Source organism: Caretta caretta, chromosome 12 (genome assembly GCF_965140235.1).
Source record: "Caretta caretta isolate rCarCar2 chromosome 12, rCarCar1.hap1, whole genome shotgun sequence".
Lineage (NCBI taxonomy): Eukaryota > Metazoa > Chordata > Testudines > Cheloniidae > Caretta > Caretta caretta.
Genome location: NC_134217.1, coordinates 19,028,857 through 19,051,506, shown reverse-complemented (window position 1 = coordinate 19,051,506; position 22,650 = coordinate 19,028,857). Strand labels below are relative to the sequence as shown.

At 40.5% G+C, this 22,650-nt stretch overlaps 2 protein-coding genes across 7 annotated transcripts in view; one reads left to right on the top strand and one right to left on the bottom strand.

Moving 5' to 3' along the window:
* ITFG1 (integrin alpha FG-GAP repeat containing 1) overlaps positions 1–1,714 on the bottom strand; it is a 219,357-nt gene extending 217,643 nt beyond the window's left edge. For 2 of the 3 annotated variants that reach the window (XM_048816941.2, XM_075118373.1), the window contains exon 1: positions 1,384–1,597. In XM_048816941.2, the coding sequence (XP_048672898.1) occupies positions 1,384–1,555 (172 nt within the window). In that variant the 5' untranslated portion in view covers positions 1,556–1,597. The other variant, XM_048816944.2, reaches the window with a different exon arrangement.
* Positions 1,715–1,740: 26 nt separating this feature from the next.
* PHKB (phosphorylase kinase regulatory subunit beta) overlaps positions 1,741–22,650 on the top strand; it is a 216,756-nt gene continuing 195,846 nt past the window's right edge. The window contains exons 1-3 of one of the 4 annotated variants that reach the window (XM_048816935.2): positions 1,741–1,865; positions 4,547–4,659; positions 20,466–20,483. In XM_048816935.2, the coding sequence (XP_048672892.1) occupies positions 4,605–4,659; positions 20,466–20,483 (73 nt within the window). In that variant the 5' untranslated portion in view covers positions 1,741–1,865; positions 4,547–4,604. The remainder of the gene's footprint in view (positions 1,866–4,546; positions 4,660–20,465; positions 20,484–22,650) is intronic. The other 3 variants (XM_048816934.2, XM_048816937.2, XM_048816936.2) reach the window with 3 other exon arrangements.

Genomic DNA, 22,650 nt, shown 5'->3' with positions numbered 1-22,650 from the left:
ACCCATTAGGCTTGTTACCCTGTCAAAGAAAGCTATTAGATTCGCTTGACTTGATTTGTTCTCGACAAATGCATACTGACAGTTACTTATCACCTTTTTATCTTCTAGGTGTTGGCCAACTGATTGCTTAAATATTTGCTCCACTATCTTTTTGGGTACTGAAGTTAAATTGACTGGTCTGTAATTCCCCATTTTGTCCTTATTTCCCTTTTTATAGATGGGCACTCTATTTGCCCACAGAACATGGGCATCAATCCTGCTGCCTGTTGCATGCTAAGCAAGCATTCTACCACTTGAACAAATTCCCCTTGACGACATAACATTACTTTAATTTTTGTTACATGCACCTTCAGTATAATGCTGATTGTAGGATAAGACTACAACTATTAAATGACATGCCTTAGAACAGAAACCACTGATAATACAATATTGTCCAAAAGTCTCCCTCTGACCAGACTGACAAAAATGTCAATATTGTTTCACAAAAAGAAAAGGAGTACTTGTGACACCTTAGAGACTAACCAATTTATTAGTTTCAGAGTAACAGCCGTGTTAGTCTGTATTCTCAAAAAGAAAAGGAGTACTTGTGGCACCTTAGAGACTAACCAATTTATTTGAGCATGAGCTTTCGTGAGCTACAGCTCACTTCATCGGATGCATACCGTGGAAACTGCAGCAGACTTTATTTATACACAGAGAATATGAAAAAATACCTCCTCCCACCCCACCTGATGATCACTTTAGATAAGCTATTACCAGCAGGACAGTGGGGTGGGAGGAGGTATTGTTTCATGATCTCTGTGTGTATATAATGTCTGCTGCAGTTTCCACGGTATGCATCCGATGAAGTGAGCTGTAGCTCACGAAAGCTCATGCTCAAATAAATTGGTTAGTCTCTAAGGTGCCACAAGTACTCCTTTTCTTTTTGCGAATACAGACTAACACAGCTGTTACTCTGAATATTGTTTCACAGAGATGAGAAGCCCTTGGCCAAAGGACTTGTTAACACTCACACCCTGTTTTATGATCACAGATAAAATTAGGAATTAACTTGGGTTAGAATCAAGACCATTAATATTTAAGAGTTACACCCAGTACTTACCCCCTTATTACGTTATATAAGCATTATTGATGGGCCTGCCCATGAGGGGTGCACCATTCCCCAGCTGAGGGGCTCACAGACCACAGAGAGAGGTGCGGTATGAAAAGAGAAGAGACGATCCATGACATTCACGCCGTTTCAGTAACCAGTGGACTAGCCCCATCTCTGCTGCTAAGGGGGCAGCCTCACCCCACCCTACCCCATTGCCCCTAGCGGTCGGGGCGCCCACCTCCCCCCACCCACTCTCCAGTCCCCCGGGGCCCAGCCCCACCAGCACTCACCGCCCCTCAGCACGAACAAGTCCGTCTGCTTATCCGAGTTAAAGTCCCCGAAGGCCACCAGGGTCCCGAAGGCCTCGGCCCCGAAGAGCTGGGCGGTGACGTTCTGCAGCCCCCGGCCAGCCCTCAGCAGCCCCAGGAGCAAGGACAGACCAAACAGGTAGCAGCGCCCCATCCTCCAGCACCTCCAACCCACTCGCAGGCCGCCGCCAACATCACTTACGGTAACGGGGGAGGGGCCGTCACAATCCCCTCTTCGCTTCCGGGACTGACTAGACGCCGCATTTGCGACAGTGTCGTGGGCGTGTTTACGGCCGGCCAGGGTAACAACGGCGGCCAGAGCCGTGCTGTCGCCTCGGCCTCTTCCGGTGGAAAAGGCGCGCGGGGAGGGGAGTAGTAGTGGTGGTGCGTCCGCGCGATGGCGTTGCATCTGGCAGACGTGAGCTGGAGGATGTTGGAGCTGCGAGCCCGGTCCAAGCGCTCAGGTCTGACCCCTTCTCCTGGACAGGGAGGGGGCTGCGGGGGTCTGTTTGCTTGTGCCCGCGCTGAGAGAACGGCGCTCGCCTTGTTCCCTGTTCCTCTAACCCCTCTCAGGCGAGCCCTGCTCGTCCCCCCGCCTCAGCTGCGGCTGTCACTATTCTGGCTTGCTTGGCCCTGCGGCAGCTTCGCAGCTCACTCAAAGGGCAGCTGCCGCGGCGGAGCTGAAGACACAAGTGCTGCTACTGCTGCTGCACGGTTTTCTCCTCACCTTCTTACCTAACGCTGACCAAGTCTGAGCGAAAATCTGAGGCTTGTTCGGGGCTATGGTAACTCGCATTCTCCAGTCCTGTGGTGCACTTCCCCATTAAGCTGGATGTGTCCTTGCTATCGCAATAACTGACAGAGATGTAGCTCAAATTTAGATCCCTTTCTAGAGCCAAAGTCTTAACCCTTTTGTTTGCTTTTTCATCCTCACACCTTGTAAAAACAAAAAACGCAACCGATCCAATTAGTTTGGAAATAAAATCTTTTGGATTAATCTGAAGGTCATTTAAAAAATCTGCTACTCTGCTGATGCATAACTTTGCTGAGACATTTTAAATTCATGAGTTTAATGGGACATTTAAATTTCAGTAAAGTTCAGCTTAGCACATGTTATAAGCAAAACTGGTTTGCTTCACACATCATTGTGTTTGACAAGCTGTTGAACAGTAATGTATTCTGAAACCACTAATATATTCTTACATCAAAATCATGAGCTTTGTCTAATTTTGCTGAGAACCACAGATTAGACTTGCATTCCACTCCCCTGAGATAGGTAAGCCAAGGATTTTTCAACAATTTATTGCCATAAACCAGTAGTTCTCAACCTGTGGCCCATGGGCCACTTGCGTCCCAATCAGCACAGAGCTGCTGCCCATGTGACATCCTCAGGGCCATACAGGTGGTATTGGATGCAGCCCACGATGGTACAATAACCAGTGCCATAAAAACAAAATAGTTTGTAGTGACTTGTTACACTCTAAAAATTGCTTTCCTTAAAGGGAAGCTATCACCGCAAGGTGACCCACAAAGTTAGGTTTTGTCAAAGCTTGTTTGTAGCTCTGTATTTGTAGAATCATTCAGATAGTTATTAGAATAATTCAACTTTTAATGCTGACCACACAGTACTACTTAATTAAACTTACAAAACATGCAAGACCATTTTTAATCGAGCATAATTTTACAGTCAATGTTCCTATCTAAAAGGAAAATGCATATTTAACTATATACTTGACTGTGAAATAAATGTAACTACTTTTGCTTATTTAAAAGGAAATTACAAATAGTTTACACAAAGTATGTATTTAAATGGAATGTTCAGTGCAAAATTTAGTAAGTGTGACTCAAGTTTAGAGTCGAAGGGTGAGACTCACATTTTACAGTATCTTCTAGAAAACGAAATATCATTTAGGCCCCAGTCTTGCAGACACCTGTACATACTCCAGTTACACTTTAAAAGTATGAAAGTGAATTTTTGCCAGGAAAAACTTATAAGTACCAATGAATTAAATAACTGATTGATTACAGTTGTATTAGTAGGAATGTACTGCAGATAATACAGTAGTAGGCCAGTCCTGCAATCTGACTGGTACATAGCCTCACTGACCCTAGCAGGATTCCACACATGTGTAAGAGGGTTGCCTGCACAGCTTCGTCTGCAGGATCAGGGCCTAGTTTTCAACATCAGTTATGAAAACTACAGCTTGTTTTTGTGTGTTTACCCACCAAAACAGAAGAGACACCAATTCAAATAATTACTATTCTCGGCATTGTAATCATGGTATAGTACTGCAGAAGGAAACCAACCTGTAGATTATTTGTAGCCTAAAAATTACTGGGTTGCAATAGCTGTTTAAATGTGTATCACTTGCTTTGTTTTAGTACAAAATATAGCATCTTTACTATTAATGGAAGAAGAAATGCTTTTCTTTTGGATCAAGGCATGGGTAGCGGGTATCAGGCAAGGGGAGGCTGAGCCTCCCCAAACAGCCCTGTGTTGCTCTGCCCATGCTCTGCCCCCGGACCCTCTCCTGTTTCCTACTGGTGTTCTGTGACTTTTCCCCTGGGGCTGGGTGGCAGCCCAGGGCTCCAGGCAGCTGGAGCCAGTGCTTGCACTGCCCAGCACTGAGCGGGAGTTGTGGGGCTGGTGGCCATGAGGGGGCTCAGGCAGGGGAGTGGGGTGGGGCGGGGACTAGCCTCCCCAAGCTGTTAATTCAGTGCTGCCTATGGATCAAGGATTTATTTAATCTTGGAGTAGAATATGTATGGGCTTTATTCTGCACATATTGATATCAGTGGCAAAACTCCTATTGACTTCAGCGGTGCAAGATCAGGTCATAGAAAGGGTAAATATTCAAAGCATTGTTATAAAGTAACCAGGAATTTTACTTCAAAATAAAGTAATATTATTTTTATATAATATTCAGTATGGGAAGATTATGCATATCTAGGTCCTGTTACTTGGTTAGATGTTTTTTATTAAAACTAAGGCACAAGAAAACCAAGTTTTAGGGTATAAGAGGGAAAACATAAATAATAATTAACCTTAATTATCCCCTTGATTGTCCAGTGCATCATGTTAATAACTCTGCTAACACTGCTTTCACTAATTTAATGCTGATTGCTTCTAACCCTCACTGGACAGTTTTGAAAATTGCTGTAGTTTAGCCTGAGACGTTTGTGATTAGCTGCATCAGTTTGAAATGGCCAATTCGGACGATGACAAAGCGAGCTCTGCACATACTTTCTCAAGGTTTGGTAAGTGTGTGGTCTTTCCTTTTTTATGTTTTTGTGTCTTCCACTTTGAAAAGTGTGATTGCTTGTTGCTGCTTTCTTGCAATGTTAACATAAAAATGCCATATGTATTTTGTATTTAATTTGTACTGGCAGTTCTTTTATTTATAATTTTTTAAGAAAAATTTATGTCCAAGGATTGAGCTTCTTGTGGGGAAAGCCTTCCAAATTTCAAATCTCTTATTTTCAGAAGGAAAAAAAAATCCTTAATTATGTTGGTTTTTTTGTGTGTATTTTTGTTGTGTATTATTTATCAGTTCTTTTACGGTGACAGTCTTGGTTATGAACTTTCCTTTGTAATGACAGTTAAGTTAAAGGTGCTGTTAGAGCATTGTTTAGCTTCTTTTTTTTTTTAGTGTTAAACCACAAATAGCTTCTTTTTTTTAAGCATGTCTCATGTAGCTGGCTACAGTCTTAAGGCTTGTCTACGCTTGAAAATAAATTTGGATTAAGATACAGTGTGAATGTAAAGCACAGTATCTGTTCATATACCACTCCACATGAGTATATAAGAGTGCCTTTTTCCAGTTTAGCTTAATCTACTAGATATTGTACTAGTAGCACAAATTTTCAGTGGTGACTCTCAGTCGGATTGCATCTGAAAGGCTTTCAGCTGTCCACTGCAAGGATCTCAACAGAAGAGCCCCGTAAGCTTCTGTTGTACTTTTCTTTCTCCATCCCTTCTGTGTTAAAAGAGCTACTTGGGTTCTTGCCTCTGCTGATAATCTGGGTTTGTCTTCACTACCAGGGAGATCGATGCAGATGTCGATTTAGCGGGTCTAATGAAGACCCGCTGAATCGACAGCAGAGTGCTCTCAGGTCGACTCAGGTACTCCAGCTCCCTGAGAAGAGTAAGGCAAGTCAAATGGAGAGCATCTCCCTTTGACACAGCGCAGTGAAGACACCACGGTAAATCAACCTTAGCTATGTCAACTCCAGCTGTGTTATTCACTATATAGCTGAAGTAGTGTAACTTAGGTCGACTTACTCCGGTAGCGAAGACAAGCCCAGAGTTTTTCTACTTTCTTAATTTGTGTAACTACTCAACATTTCCTACTGGTAACTAAACAGATTTGTACCAGTTAAAAGCTGATGTTGTCCTGAAGTCTCAGGTTGAGCAATGGCAGCACAAAATACTGACATTTGAGTATCCAAAGATAGTTTCCTGTTTGGTTTGTAGCAATTTCAAGACTTGTTTGGCAAATGCCTATGTTTATGTTAATGGGTTTTGAGAATAAACTCCTGAGTTTATTGTTTCGAGCGTCTACTGTGTTACGTATCGTTAGTTACAGCAAGTTCTGAAATCCAGTGGTAAAGTCCGAGTACAGTGAATTACATAAACTGTTTCTTTTATTTCAGAAGATGAAGAGACTTAATAAGATGTATCAGAAGAAATATGTTTGGAGTTGGTTTCTCTGTCTTGTAAAGGAGAGTAATAGAGGTTTTAAAAGGGTTTTACACCAATGAAACAAGGGGTCATTGGCAGAAGTTAGCTTAATTTCTGGAAATAGTACAATTTGAACACATTGTATATTGTAAGCCTTGCAAACTCCAAAAACCTTAATCGCTTCCAAGGACAATTTTGTTTCTCTTATTTTAACTTAGATGATGCTTAGTTTTAAATGGCATACTTTAAGGAATAGACTGGTAAAATACATTGCATGTTTTCCTCCTTACCATGGAATTACAAAGACATTATATGCATATGCACATACAAAATTCTTTATTACAAAAGGCTATTTAAAAGTTTGGTCCCTTTAAAAAAAAATTAGTAGTTTTTTTTTTTTAATTGGTTCCTCTAACTAAACTGTGAAAAGAATTTAAATAACTCAGTTTTTTTTCCTCGTAAAAGATAATTCTGAGTTCTCCTGAGTTAGTAATTGCAGTTTATGTTCTCCCAGGTTAGTAGTTGAAGTTTGTTTGCAGTTTTGCATGGTAATTTACTGCTTCTCATTACTGAAATATTTATTTTGGGAATAGTGAAAAGCTAACACAAATAGCTTTACAGACAAGAATTCTTTGTAGTACTGTCCCAGTATTACCTTTATAGATGAAACATGTATTTAAAATTACTGCTAAAAGTGGGCTGCTTCTCCTAAAACTTTGCTCTCAAGCTTCAGCTATCAGGACAAGTAAAGCATTCTAAGACGTTATATCTATTTTAGGGCTTTATGTTGCCTCCCGTCATTGTAGTATCCGAGTGCCTTCCACCTAAACTCAGTAGCAGTCCTGAAGTTTGTAGCAGACTCCATTGGGTCCCTGGCATTTCTGTGTTTTTGGGGACAAAACTCTGCTTATGGTCAGCTTTTGATTTTTTGGGAGGAGGGACCTGATTGGGCTTTAGAAATAGAAGAGGGTATTTGTATCATGTCACTTAAGGTGGAAAGGTGTCACTTGACTGGGATGTGGGTGGTCGTGCCTCATGGTTGAAGGTGGAGTCAGGCAGCCAAGAATTGGAGCTGCTGGTCATAAGTGGTACTCCTGGGGGAATTCTGTGCCACTGTGTATACAGAATTCATGTCCGTTGCAGATTTATTTGCTTCCCTGTGGAAAAATGACTTTCTGACGGGGAAGCAAAGAGAAGCCACGAGAGATCACATGTCCCTCCCTAGCACCGCAGGCGCTTTGTTTTGAGCGCCTGGAACAGCTGGCGGAGAAGCAAATCACTGTGGGGCTGGGGATGCCCTGGCCAGGTCAGATTGTACCGGACTCCCCCATACCCATATCCTACCACCAAGCCTCAACCGCGCGCACCCAAACTCCCACTCCACTGAGCCTCACCCCCTGCATCCGGAGCAACCCTGCACCCAGACCTCCCCCACCCGGACCCTCCCCTGCATTCAGACTGCCCCCACCAATCTCCCCCCAACCCTCCCCACTGAGCTCCTCTCCCTTCCCTCCTGCATCTGGACCTCCCCTGAGCTCCTTCACCCAGACCAACCCCCTCTCAGCCCTGCACCTGGACCTCCCCTGCCTAGCTCCATCCCCCTGCACCCAGACCACCCCCTGCCAAGCCACACACCCCTGCATCTGGATCCCCACCCTTGCACCTAGGCCCCACCAACTGAGCCCCCTGCACTTGAATCCCCACCCGAACAAGCCCCACCCCTATACACCTGGACCACCCTGATGAGCCCCACCCCTAGACCCTCACTCTACTGAGCCCCAACTAGCTGCACCCAGACCCCCACCCCACCAAGCCCCACTCCTCCAGCACCCAGATTTCCCTGATGAGTCCCACACACACAAACTCCCCCTCCTGAGTCCCATCCCCCATGTACCCAATCTCCTCTCACTGAGCCTTAACCACCTTCATCCGGACCCACCTGCAGAGTCCCATTGCCCTTGGATCCCACCCCCCCAACGATCCCCTGTGCATCCAAATCCGTCCCACTGAGGCATCCACACCCAGATTGCCCTCTCACTCCACATCTGGATCCTCCCACACTAAACCCCTCCACATTTGGATCCACCTGGTGCAGAGAGGCAGGGTACTGGGGTGTTTCCTGGGCATGCTCAGCCCTTGCACTGTGTCAGGATTGGGTGCAGCTTCACCGCCGAGTCCGTACCTTGGGGGCTGCAGGGTGCGCGTTGATCTCCCACCTCCATGCAGTCAGTGGTCTGTGCTCCTCACTGTTATGCTGGAGCCTCCACGTTTATTTATTGACACACATTTTCAGAATTTTAAAATATTGTGTGCAGAATTTTTAATTTTTTGGTGCAGAATTCTCTCAGGAGTAAACTGGAGTCAGAAGCCAGATGCCAGAGCCAAGGGTCAGAGCCAAAGTCAAGTCAGGAACTGGAGCTGTGGGTCAGAGTTGCATGACCTGGGCTGAGGAAAGGCTGGGAAAAAACCTGGCACAGGAGTTATTGCAGGCATGGGCAAATGCTTTGAGCAGCCAGCTCCCGATTGCTAGTCATAAGGGTCTGCTGATCCCCTCAGTCATTTGGACAATTTGGCGTCTCAGTTGGGCCCAGCTGCACTCCTTAGACTGCCTGGGTTTTAGGTTAGCAGATAAGCAGGCTAGCTGCAGGTCCTTACTCCTGACAAAAGTCTGTCTTGAAGAGGAAGATTTTCAGCAGAGTAACTTTGGAAGAGTTGCCGGATTGTTGGAAGCATTCTTGATGTACACTAACGCAGGAGCCAAGGTTATTGTTAAAAGCAATAATCCATCTAACCTTAAAGTGGAAAGAAAAGCTGATAGTGATATGACTGATTCCAACTGAAGTAGTTTGGTCCCTGTATTAGATAATAGATGTAGTGGAAACCACAAGGACAAGATTTAAAAGACCTGTCAAAATGTCTTGCCTTAAGCCTTCTGTAAGAGGATATGGTGAACAAGATAGCTGTTATCTTTTACAGGGTACAATGCTGGTCAACCATGACTATTTTAGATTATTTGAAAGTGCATCTGGATCTTACCAGCAAAACATGTCAAGGAGCTGCCAATGCCTCTGCTATTCAAAGAATATGAATAATTGCCATGTTTGTAGTTCAGTAAAGTTCACAGCATTTAGCCAGTAACCTAAATCCAGAGTGATGATCTTTGATCAGTTGGTGATTCAGACTAAAACAGAGGGTGCTTAAATTAGTAAACCCCTCATGTACTTTCATATAAAATGTTTCATTTGAATGATTGGTTCGAATTATATGTCTGAGTTGAAAGGGTTATAATTTTTATCTTCCCAGTCCTAATTATTGCAATATGCTTTTGTTCTTTTCATTTATTAATAATACCTATATAGCATGTATAATACAGATACGTATGCTCATTGAATTTTTTGGGGGGATGAGTATGGAGTTAACATAATAAGTACCCATTCATCACTGAAAAATGGATTAAAAGTCCTCTTTAATCTCATAGTTTTTGATTCAATGAACATTAATTGAGGATAAGAGTTTGACTTTTGGATGGAGGTGTGGGGATAGAAGGTTACACTGTCATGGGATAAATTAGAAAAGGGGTGGCACAGATAATGGCAGATTAAATTAGGAAAACATGAGAGAGGGCTAGTTAATGGGTAGGAATGATCTTATTGTACAGAACTAAATTGCAGGAATGAGGGTAGAGAATGAGTGTCGGAATGGAGCTGTGACTAAATGAGTGCAGGTTGTAGAGAAAGTATTGGAAGGAATCAGATTTTTTTAAATCAACAACAAAAACACTTGGAGCCGAAAAGAGATGAGACCTTACCAGATGCCCCCTATTTCAACACCAAGTTGAATCCATTAGACTGCTTTTGACATTATAAAATCAGGGCAGGTGGATATGGGATGCGTACAGGTCTAGGAGAGGCTGGAAGAGGAGGGAAAAGTAAAAATGAGAACCTACAAAAATAATGGACTCAACAAAACGTATGAAAACATTGCCTCAGTCTATTTACTTCTAAGTTTGCATCCTTTCTCCTATGCCCCATCTGTTTTTGTCTACTGAGGTTATTATGTTTACACCTTGTTACATGTACATACTCCCTAATGAGTATATGGGTAATATATACTGATAAGGTTTATCAAGTGCTTTGACCATAAAAAGGCCTATATATGTGCTAAATAGTATTAACTGTGACTATAAATTACAATACATGTTTGGTCTCAAATTATTACATTTTTCTTGCACCCCTACAACTATTTTTGACATGACGTTGTCTTATTTCTCAGTGGCAGCTTTATTCACGAACTTAATTTGGCCTTGCCTTTCTGATCTCCTTGTAATGTAGGTTCCATTTCTGCCAATTCACCCATGTGGACAAACTCTTGCATCCACATGGATCTAGTTGCAGGAACAGGGCCATGAGATTAAAGAAGGAATCTAATAAATTGAAGGTTGGAAATTAGTATTCTGTGAAATTTTATTTTTCCCACTGAATATTTTAATTTAAATCTATAAAAAGAAGCATTTTTTCATTCAGTCTAAAGCCTTGATCTCTTTCCTCTTAGATTATTAAATTAGTAAAGAAAAATTGTACTTAGATTATTTTCTTCATTTTATTTGTCACGGATAAGAACCACATATATGAATTAGCATAATTCATTAATTGAATTCTGGACTTAGTCTTACAGGGCATGTCACAAATCTACATAATGTGCATGAGTGCTAGATCTTACATTTGAAAATTTAGTTTGCTAAAGTAAGCATAAAACATTTGTAACTGAATTAGGTATGCATCTAATTTTTTCCTGCCAATTGACCTTGCAGTGTTCACTCAGTCAATTGCCTGTCTCAGATGCTGGTAACGAAATACTGAAAGTGTTTTGCTAAAAACACCTGCTGTTGTCAAACCTTACTCTCCCTTGGGAAGAACAGAAGCTGCAGGCAAATCTTCAAACATTTAACTCTACTTTTGAGAACTTCGAAGTTGAAATTTGGCCCTCTGTATAAGAACATAGTTTATGTATTACCCACTGAGTGGCATGTTTGTAAATGCATTGATCTACATACTTACGTATTTCTCATCACCATAGTGGCTGAATGTCCCACGATCATTAATGGCTTTTTATCATCACATCACATTATTAGTTTGATTTAACTAGGTATTCTCCATTTTGTGTACGGAGAACTGAGGCACAGTGAAGATTAAGTGACTTGCCCAAGATCACACAAGAAATCTGTGGCTGAGCCAGAAATTAAAGTCCCAGTCCCATTCACTAGCCACTACTCCATCCTTCCTACAGTATGAGGAGTAAATTAGGACACAGAACTTCTTATTTTTTATTATTTATTATGAATCTTCAAGCATTGCCAGACATTCTCATAATGGAAAAGCTCAGGGTTGAGGTTAGACAGTGACAATAACTTGTTGGAGATGTGGTTACCATTTCTAAAATATGAAAAAAGATTAAAAAAAAGAATGATCTAGGAAATAGACATTGTTACTGTAAACCATGAAGTCGTTAGCCTTTGTTCTAATAACATATGGAATTAGAATTATTGAATGCTTAAACTTTTCTTGTATCAGCTCTTGTTCATAAAATTGTCATAGTTCTTGCCATTATATTTTTCCTTTTATCTGCAGAGTTTTATAAATAAAGTGTATTGTGTTGTTTTTAAATCTTCATCAACAATATATTTCCTAAACTTATTGGTTGAGTTCCTAAGAAGTGTCTTCCTGTTCTAGATTTCAAAAATCTTTTCGGGTATAATACTAAGAAGAGAGAAATGAAGGCGATGTAATAATAATACTAAGCACATACATAGCGCTCAACATTTATTTCTCAAAATATCTCAGTAAGGGAAATAAATATCCACATTTTACAGTTCAGAAAAGTGTGGCTGAGATGCTAAAGGACTTGTCAGAGACCATGGACAAAGTCTGTATCAGAGGTGTGACTAGAGCTCAGTCCTCTCTTCAAACAATAACCCATACCTATCGTGTCTCAGTATTTTCTCAATTTGTGTATATTATTTTTTATAACTTCGACTGTCTGAAGCAGTTCTTTCTATAAACATGTATGTGTCTATATTTTTAATTTGTTTTAACAAAAATGTTTTAATGCGAAAACTAATTTAAAAAATCACGTGTGAAGCTTTACTTTAAGTTTCACTTTATATAGAGAAATCTTTGAGGAGGACAGATGCAAAATGAGGGTAGGTAGGCGGTTGCAGACCAGCCAAGCTGATTGGGGCAGACTGTGTGAGTTAAAGAGAAAGTTGTCACAGGGAAAGGATCTTTTTGGACCAAGGACAACACTCCCATTTAAGAGCAGGAACTTCAGTGTATAAGGTAACCAAGAAACAGGCAAAAAGAAATCTGTGCTAGTCACACCCATGTGAAGAGACGACCCATACCTGTTGATAGTTGGGGGGACAGAGTGAGGGCAGCGGTTTCAGCAGACGTTACTGAGCATGCTCAGTACAAGCCAAGCAGCAACTCTGGGGAGGCACGTGACTCCATGTGCCCCCTCCCACCGTGCCTCCTCTTCCCATTTCTGGCTAATGGGAAATATTTGTTCAGAACGTCTATTCTCAATACATTTTATGAATTGTTTATGTTCATTACCCCTGGCTGTAAGGAGTGTTCTTGTAAACTAAGACCATCAGCCCATCAGAGAGGCACAGCTAGTGAGTTTATAATGACTGTGTTCTTTAAGACCCAAACTGTCTAGTTTGGGGAAGGGGGAAAGACATTTGCTAGAAATACTGCCAGGGACATAAATTATGATCTTAGACACGTTGACAGTGCCTCTTCAAATATGCCCGTTAATTAGTTTACAAGGAGCTGATATTCTCAGAGGAGAAACATGAGGGAAGGAAGGGAGTGGGTCTCTAAAAGTAATTGGCATTTACATAGTGCTTTTTATTTATAAATCTTAGAACTATATTGGAAAAAAGTGAAGCACACACAAGTTAAGGATCTTGTCCAAGGATTTGTAGCAAGTCAGTAGCGAAGCCAGAACTAGAATCCAGATTTCTAATTGTTCTGTCCAGTGTTCCTGTCCAGTGGATCACAACTTCTAGTACACTTTTAGAGAAAAACCACATGAACTGTGAACATATAAAAGCCATACATTGACTACCAAATTATATTTTGCTCCATAACATTGTGTTGAAAGCCCACTGAGTTTTTAATTGGACAAGTGTTCCATCAAATAGGCTGTTTGGCTTGAAACTGAGACTTTTATTTTCACACTACTTTGTTTCCCGTCTGACAGTAGACATCTGTTCAAATGTCTTTTGGATGGATAATTTGAGAGTAAAAAGCGGGTGATTTTTCTAACTCAGATAGTACAGTGACATATTTTGCACACCTCTCAAACATCACTACAACTTGGTCAATGAATTTAAACACAGATTTCAAAGGAATAGTTAACCATAGTTTCCATAGAAACTAATGAGTGTTATGCATTCATTCTGGTTTCATACACTCTGTTCATTTTGCTTTGAATTATCTGCTCTTGTGTGGTAATGTTCTTGGAAATACAGGCGGCAATGCATATCCTTGTGCCTGGGAATAGTTCATTCTTAAAATAATGCAATTTGTTTAAAAAAAAAAATCTTGCTTACCCCTCTAAAGGCTTTGGGCAACCAGTGATGGTAGTTCTTGAAAAAATATTAAAAATACCCTGCTCATAGCTTTTAAATATTTGATATACAGACTATACAAAATATAAATGTGAATTGAACGTAGGGAGAAAGGTGTCTTATTTTTCCCTGCTTTAATTTTACTTCTTTTAAAATGTGTTCTCTAAAACATAATGCATGTATAATAGTGCAAAGTTGCTTTATAGATCATAACTTTGGTCCTATTGCAGAGCCAAGTAATTCTCATGTACAGTCATAAATCGATGCGTTTTGCAGCTGAATTCATGAGGATAGGTTGTCTGATTGTAAAAACAGGCTTTTTTCATAGTTTTCCTCCGTTATGTCATGATTAAAAATGACAAGTAGCACAAGGAGTTAATGTTTCACCTGTGTAGACCTGGGTTCATGGAACAACAGAACAAGGAATAATGGTCTCAAGTTGCAGTGGGGGAGATTTAGGTTGGATATTAGGAACAACTTTTTCACTAGGAGGGTGGTGAAGCACTGGAATGGGTTACCTAGGGAGATGGTGGAATCTCCTTCCTTAGAGGTTTTTAAGGTCAGGCTTGACAAAGCCCTGGCTGGGATGATTTAGTTGGGGATTGGCCCTGCTTTGAGCAGGGGGTTGGACTAGATGACCTCCTGAGGTCCCTTCCAACCCTGATATTCTGTGATTCTATTAATCATAGAAGTTAGATATGTAAAGGAGCTATTAGATTATCCACTCTAATTCTGTGCAAGATCAACTAGTTTTCTACTTTGTCATCAACACTAGGTTCAAATGGGTCTTCGTCACAGTTGAGAGCACTTAATTTGTTTCATCCTAATCTCTACTAGTGCTAGCATGTATGAATCCAAAATACAGCTTTACACAGTTGGCATTCTTTATTCAGGAGTGATTTAAGACTGAAATGTTTTGTCAGTTGTATGGCAGGATTGAGGTGCATTGACAATATTTAGTGGAGTAGTTTGTACAACATCTGTCTGTATCAAACACTCTCTACTGCCATGTAGTTAGTTCCATACTTCACTTAGCAGTAAAATTAATAAAAAGTTTTGAAAATAGCTGCACAAGATTAGGTGTATGTGTGTTCCATGTGTTTTGTTTGTTTGTTTTTTAAAAAGGGCAACAAAAAGCTTTTTTTAAACACCTTGTCCAATTGCATGATCTTCTGCATAGTTACTGTATTTAATCCAAACTTTATTGTAGTTTACCACATGCTGGCATGGAATTCTTAGTAGACTACTCCTACAAGAACAAACTGTACCCTAGCTAGAAACTCTTTGCTCTTTGGTAATACATTCTGACAGGTGCTGCTCTGTAATCTTAAAAAACTGAGGAAGAGGATGGTGGGCCAGGAGATGATTATGGAAAGGATATGATATGGCCTAACCATCATTACTTAATTTTGGTTGACCTTAAACAGTACAGTGTAAAACATTGGTGGGCAACCTGCAGCCCGCGGGCCGCACATGGCCTGTCAGGTTAATCTGCTGGTGGGCCGCCAGACAGTTTGTTTACATTGACCTTCCGCAGGCATGGCCACCCGCAACTCCCAGTGGCCGCAGTTGTGGTTTCTCTCAGTATCAAAAATTGTTTATAAGGCACAATAAACATGTTGACATTATCTGTCATTGCTGCATGTGTGGATTTCACCTGCATGTTAATCTTATTTTTTAAAATGTTTGTACTTTATCAAAGTATCATAGCTGACAGCCATATTTTCTCATCTCTGAATGCTACTGTATTTCCATATTAATAAGTGACCATTGTTAGGGAAATCCATTTCACCAGCACTGTGCTGCTTTATACCTCTAGCCAATTTCTGTGGGAAACTGTCACTATTTTTAGTGATCTTCAGACTTCAGGAATAATGGATTTGAGATGCTGCAACTTTTAAGTAAAGATGAACCATTATTTGAAAGGGCTGGGGGTCAGTTGCTTAACATTTACTCAAAATATGGTTATATTTAATCTATGTACAGTATATATTGTAATATCAAAAATAATTGAGGATTTCATGGAAGTTGGGGTAAAGATCTTGAGAGTGTCTTCTCATGAGATATTTCCAAAATCAAAATAACATGCAATGCTTTTATGCCCTGTCTGTTTTAAGCCACTTGAAATCCTGCTAGTTACTAACTTGCAGAAGTCCATTTCTGATGTAAGTTAATAATTTAGTTCTATAGATATTACTACTCAGCTTTTTGGAGGAAAACTTAGATTAATGCATCCATGTACTAGATCCAGATTTTGTGTTGGATCCTAATGTACATTGTTGTTCAGTATTCTTTTACGTTAAAGTTCAGTCTTCAAGGGGTAGTGAACATAACATAAGAAAATAGGTATTGAATGCATATGCAGTTACAAAGGGTGAACTACAAAACATGCAAACCAAATGTTTGCACTCTTTGATATACAAAGAGATCTTGCAAGCCTTTTCACACTTGTTCATTTTGTTTTACTTTGTTTTTCTAAATGTCTTCACTCTCTTTGTCGTGAAACCTTGGTGAAATCTTCAGAGGACTTGTTGATGATGCAAAGCTGTAGTTTGATAGATGTCTCTTCCCCATAAATCAGTTTGGAGGGGACCATTAGATTGTCTAATAGTAAACATTCCCTCCCTTCCCTATACTCCCTTCCTCCCCAGTTTAGGGGATGGAGAGATGTGAGATCCCTCCTTTAATCTTCTAGTAAAGAAGGAAGTGAGTTCCTGATGTTTGATATTTCAAACATAAAATATGTGCAGGAAGAAGGGTGGTGTTTGAGGCCGCGTTTTACGTTAAAAAGGGGCAAAACACAAAAGGCAAAAACACTTTTTGATCTTGCTTCACACTACGCTTTGATTTTTAAAACTCTGCTGACACACTAGAGAGCCCTACGGTCACCACAGCCTGTGTGACTTGCCTCATGAGCAGAGGAACCCAAGCTCAGGAATAAGAGCAAACTTCAGCAATTGGGTCCTGCAGAGATTTTCCATCTGCAGTGCTGTAGGCAGGCTCGGTGAGAAAAGATGTGGGAAATCATTAAACAACAACACAGACCAAATGGGGGCTTGTCTGTCCTGCAACGTCCAGTAGGCTCTCCACTTTTTGCTGCTACAGCTGCTGCTTCTAGTATTATCTCAGCTGCTATACCAGCCTGGAGACAGAGAGTGATACCCTGTTACGCAGTATTTACCTATTTTGAATTTAAGTGCCTGATTGCAAATGCCAAATTTGTATACTCGTGAGATTTTTTTCTGCTACACCGCACCTGCCCCAAAGTTCACCAGCCACCCGACCGCTGGTTATTGTCAATCCTGAGTGTTCATAAATCATGAGTCAGGGCCCGCCCCAAATCACATGATTGGCTTAAAAATGATTTTTTGTCTTTAAGTTTGTTGGCTCTTTTATTTACTTTCTAGTTTTTTAATGTTTATGGTTCACATTTTCAAGCATTTTTCCACAACCATGAGGGCTGGAAACTTCCTTTTTCTTTTTTAAATGAAAGTGGAGGTTATTACATGATAGCATGTCTCCAGAAGCTGGAGCATTTAAAAAAAATCAAATTTTATGAAATCCATGATAAACACTTATGACCCTGTAAATGGTTGACACAGTACTTACTAACTGTAAATAAAATACTGGTTCTTTTATAGTAGTTTCCTGAGATATTTGCTGTCCTCTTATCACCATTGTATCATTTAGTTCTTTGGGGGCTATATCCTGCTCTTGTGTGAGGCCCAGATCTTGAAAACCTTTATGTATGTGCTTAACTTTGCTACTGTGAGCAATCCTATTGATTTCAATGTTAAATATGTGCATAAGACTTTGTAGGGTCGGGGCTTAAATTGATAGCAAAATGTCCATTAACTTCAGTGGGTGCATGATTGAGCCTTTAATTAACAGCAATTTGAAAGTAGTGGAATGGTCTTTTAATTTTTCTTTCCGTATTTTACTGCAATTTTGTATTCTATTTTGTTTACCAACTATTGTAGAAGTAAATCAAGCTTTCTGTCTATAATGTAAAATTTTAGTCTTAACTGACTTTTTTGCCACTCATATGTAATCAATACACTTGCTAATGTTTACTGCTATTTGTTTGTTTGCCATTTTTGAAGCACTTGTGGCATGTATAGGAAGAATGAGTTATTTTGCTTTGGATTCCATTTATACAAACATAGTGGTGGAGGTTCCTAATTTTTCTAGCTTTTCCAATTTTTAAGGGTCAGATTATGGCTTGTCTTGCCTGCCCATGCAGGAGAGTAAGGTGTGGTGTCATGCATCTCCTTATTCCCCTGTGCTGGGGTACCTCCTGTTGGGGGTGAGAGATGAGAAGGAAGTGGCCTCACCCCAAGAGCTGTACTCATTCCTGCACAGGTAGGAAGGGTATATTTGTGTAGAGGAAGACAAGTGGCTCTGCCCTAGAATGTGTAGGGCAGAACCAACCCACCAGCTGATGTTCCTTGCACCTGTTGTACAGCTGACACAGAGTATGTCTCCCTTCACTTTTCCTCCTGCAGTAGCAGAGTCACAGTCTGCCTCCTGGACTCACCCACACCCTTCTCCCCACACAGGTTAAGAAATATCTGAAGTCCCAAGGATATGTGGGAGGGATGCAGAAAGTGCAGTTAGTGTTATGAGCTTTTAGAACCCACTGCTAGTTCTTAAAGCAGCAAAACCCACAATACAGAAAATGAGTAGATAAACATTTTTATGGGTTGGTTCACATGCAGAAAAACAAAACACTCATTTGCCACTGCCCAGTGATTAAATGGTCCCTCCTTCTTCCCTCACCCCCGAACCATGACCTGCTTCAACCTTATGATTAGCGCTCTATAATAGCTGCTCAGTGCATGAGTTAGCACTGCTGACAGCAAGGTTAAAAAAAGAATAGGTGTGCACACACTCTCCAAAGCAAATGTTGATAAGGGAGATTGAGTGCTTCCCGTAACAGAGATTTGTAAACAAGTGTGAACAGTTGAGACAAAAGCATTGCCCAGTGACCACTTTATAAATTAGCCACCACCCTTCACAGCACAAACCCAACCCTAAGGTGATAAGCCAGTGGAGATGCCCTGTTATAATTATCTAATGTGTGAATTGTCACAGGAATGAACAGCTAATTACCTTTGGCTACAGGGAAACAAAACCATCACAAAGTTATGTAACCTCACAAGTATGTGTTCTGTCATGTGCTTTTCCAGCAGCTGCATAGGGTGTGACTGCATTCATCTGCACAATCAGATGTCATCCTGTGCATCCTTGCTGTTCGAAGATGTGGACACATGTGGCAGCCCTGATTTCCCTTGTCCACTGAGAACCAGGCCCAGTGTGCACATGGGTGGGATCTGGATGCATGTACAGAGTTTGTAAACCAGAGTTGTCCTCAGCCCACTCAGTGAGCAGCCCGTGCCAATTATATGAATGATGTTGGCCATATTGGCGTCCAGATGGGTGCATAGGCAGTGCCAAAGAGATTTCAGTCTGTCAAACATGCACTCAATGACCATTCCACAGCTATTTAGTTTGTAATTTAATTCCTTCTTTCCAGCATCATAGATGTCAGGGTACAGTTTAGTGTGCCAAATCAGGAGTAGGTATGTGGGGTCCCCCAAAATAACAGCTGGCACAAATACACTGTAGAAAACCATATGGTTTCTGAGGAATCAGGTCCCTTTTTCTGTCCTGATTTCAGCACCCTGCTGTGTCAGGAACTTTTCCGGTGTTTCCCATATTCATGAATCTGCCTCTCTGTTCCACTGAGCCTTGCAGAAGGAGTGAATGGTAACTTTTTCAGTTCAGGTACTCACTTGCTCCATTTGGTGGGCAAAGTATTGGGATGAGGGTGACTTCAGTGGCCACTGTACGGGTTGGAAATCCCATGCTCTGAAATCCAGCTATTATTTCTGGAATTTTTCTAATGGAAACCACCCATTGGTAGGTTAGTGTTAATTGTCTTGGAAACCTGTACAACCACAACCCTGGCAGAGGGCTTTCAAACTCCAAAGTGAATTACAATGGACCAATAGCTGTTTGAGTTGCAACCTTCGCCAGGGCAATATAGCCACCTGCTTCCTCACCACTATGGCTTCCCTGAATCGAGTGTTCTGGCACTAGAGGTTTGATGCAAGCTCCTCGCACAGCTCTGTAAGGATCTGTTTGCTCATTCAGAAGTTCTGAAGCCTCTGCTGGTCATCCCAGTTTCCAAAAGGATCAGATCCCACCACAACATGCCAATTCTTGTGCACCAGAAGTAATGGTCCGCTGGTTGGCACACTGTGACAATGCCAACAATTCATCATATCTGTACCCGATGAGCTGAATGAATTGTCATTCATCCTCAAGGTCAGTTGTCTTTGGTGTGTCAGAAAGTTCTGCCCAAATTCCATCCAGCCTCTCACTGATTTTGTTAGTCCTACAAATATAATTATTTCTCCCACATGATTACTTTTTAAGAGTAAAACTATGTTATGCTTTAATCACTTTTATGGACTTTTTATCGCTTGTCTCTAACTTTTAATTCTCATGGTTTTCTATTGTGTATTATCAAAAAGTTGAGTAGTTTTAAATTATTTCTATTGCTAAAATGTCAGACACTTAAATTTAACACTATTCGTTGCCTGTAGGACTCTGACACTTTTATGTTTTTCTGTTCCACTCAGTCCTTTTTCTGCATAAACTTTTTATATGTTCCATTCTTAAAATAAAAATGAAATATATTACTTTGTGGATGGTAACTTTGATTTGTTTCTTTGCTGGCCACAGAGGGTCACAGATTGTCCGGTGAGTATAACTGTTAGAACACAATCTGATCTTTTGGAATTTGAAAATCCCTGCAATATATATATGCTGTGTTAGGTAAAGCTTCTTCAGTGGGTTTTAAAATAGATTCTGTACTAGTAAAATTATTTGACAAATGATTTATAATAGGATATTGCTTTGGTGAGCACGTGAAAAGTTACATAAACAGCTAAGTTACATTGCACATTCATTCATTCATTCATTCATTCATATATATATATATATATATATATATATATATATATATATATATCAAAAGAGAGAGAGAGTCCTTTTTCAAAACTGAAGACTGAATATATATATTACCTGAAAGAAACCATTGGATTAATCATCTTACTTCAAACTTTAAAAAAATAGAAATGACTTAAGTGTGTATACGCGCGCGCACACACAGACACACACACACACACACACACCATTTTGTATTTAGTAGTAGTATTATGTAAGTAATATCATTGAGTAATATTGTTTTATTTCCACATTGTAATAAAACCATTCTGTTTCAATTCGCAGCTCTTCCCTTAATTGTGTTTTAGTGGACAGACTTGCAAGAGTCACACACAGCTATGCTTGTAAATTCATTAAATTAATACATGTTAACTCCATATTATTTTTAACCTTTGCTAGACAAGCTAAATACCATTCCAGTTTTTTAGCCATTATTTAATGTCAAGTGATCTTTCAGGGACTATTTTGTGTGTTTACAGGAATAGGAGACAGCTGAGAGAGGGGAAGACAAATGAAAGCTCGAGGGGTTGGGGAGAGGAGAGGGAGAAAAGATGGAGAAAACCAAGACTTGATTCTACTCTGATTTGAAGTTACTGGAATTTTGCCATTTCAGTGGAAGACAAATTTGGCCTGTAATGATAGCGCACATGCGTAAACTCATGGTTTCTATGATATTGAAATACAAGTAGATTTTTATTTATAAATTAAAATTTCTATCTATGAAATAGTAAGGTTACCAGCTTTGAAATGCAAAAACCTGCCCCAACAACACAAGTCCACTGCTACCCTAACCACAAGGCAACTCCACAAACTCCCCCTTGAGCAGCCACTTGTATCTAGAGAGAGAACAAATATAGTTAAGATTGATAACAAATGGGTCTTTGTTTTATCAGCACATTTTGCCAGTCAGTCTTTGTACTCTGTATTGTGTAGCTAGTTGTCACTGAATGTGTAATTTCTGATGTAATCCTTTTTTATTCAGGGTAGTAGTATGATGACTTGCACCATTGCCCTGATTTTCCATTATTTAATATTCCTCTCACTCTCAAGTGACTCAAACCCTCTCTCACGCACACACACAATGCACTTGCATGTTAGTGGGCAGATAGCTTCTGAATTTTCAAGAGTGTTGATCTGTTATTTCTTAAACCGCAGAAACGGGAACACTGCAACATCTTTAGCTGAACACAGAAACTTTTAACATTGGATATCCCAGTATATTGTGGTGATAATGCAGATATTTAGACCCACATTAAAAAAAAAAAAAGACAGATTAAAGTATTTTTGTGGCCATTGGCAAATCCATTAAAAAAAAAAAAACAGGCTGGTCAAATACCAGAGAGGTGGTAATCCTATGTAATAGCCACAATGTTTGAACAGTTCGTTATTTTCTCTGTGAATAACAACATTTTTGGTAATATAGAAAAAATTGATGTGTATATATATCTGTTAGTTGGGTGGGTATAATCAACAGTGTTCAGCCATTAAACTTCCATTCTTTCTTTGTGATGTCTAGCGTGGAGTAAGAAAAGATGATGCAAATGAAGATGTTCAAGTCTATCAATAGGGAGCTGTTTTGTTTCAGACTATTCTGACCACAGGTTTTGTCCGGGAATCCATCTTGGTTGGAACCATTTCCCAGCATGTGCTGAATAAGATACAAATTATTGTGGCATTATACATGAGCTAACATAATTCACTCTAAAAAATAATTGGTGTCTGGTTTGGGTATTTTCATGGTTCAGGGCTGGCTGCGCCTTTGATCTCTCTCTGAGTCACGGGTGATGGATTTTTTCCTAAAAGTGTGGGGTGGCATGAGGCCCCTCCCTTTCCATGGCCCCACCACCAGCCAAGCTGCAAGCTGGAGCCGTGTCGGGGAGCTCAGGCTCCTCCACCTGCCTGTGGGAGGAGAGGGCAGAGA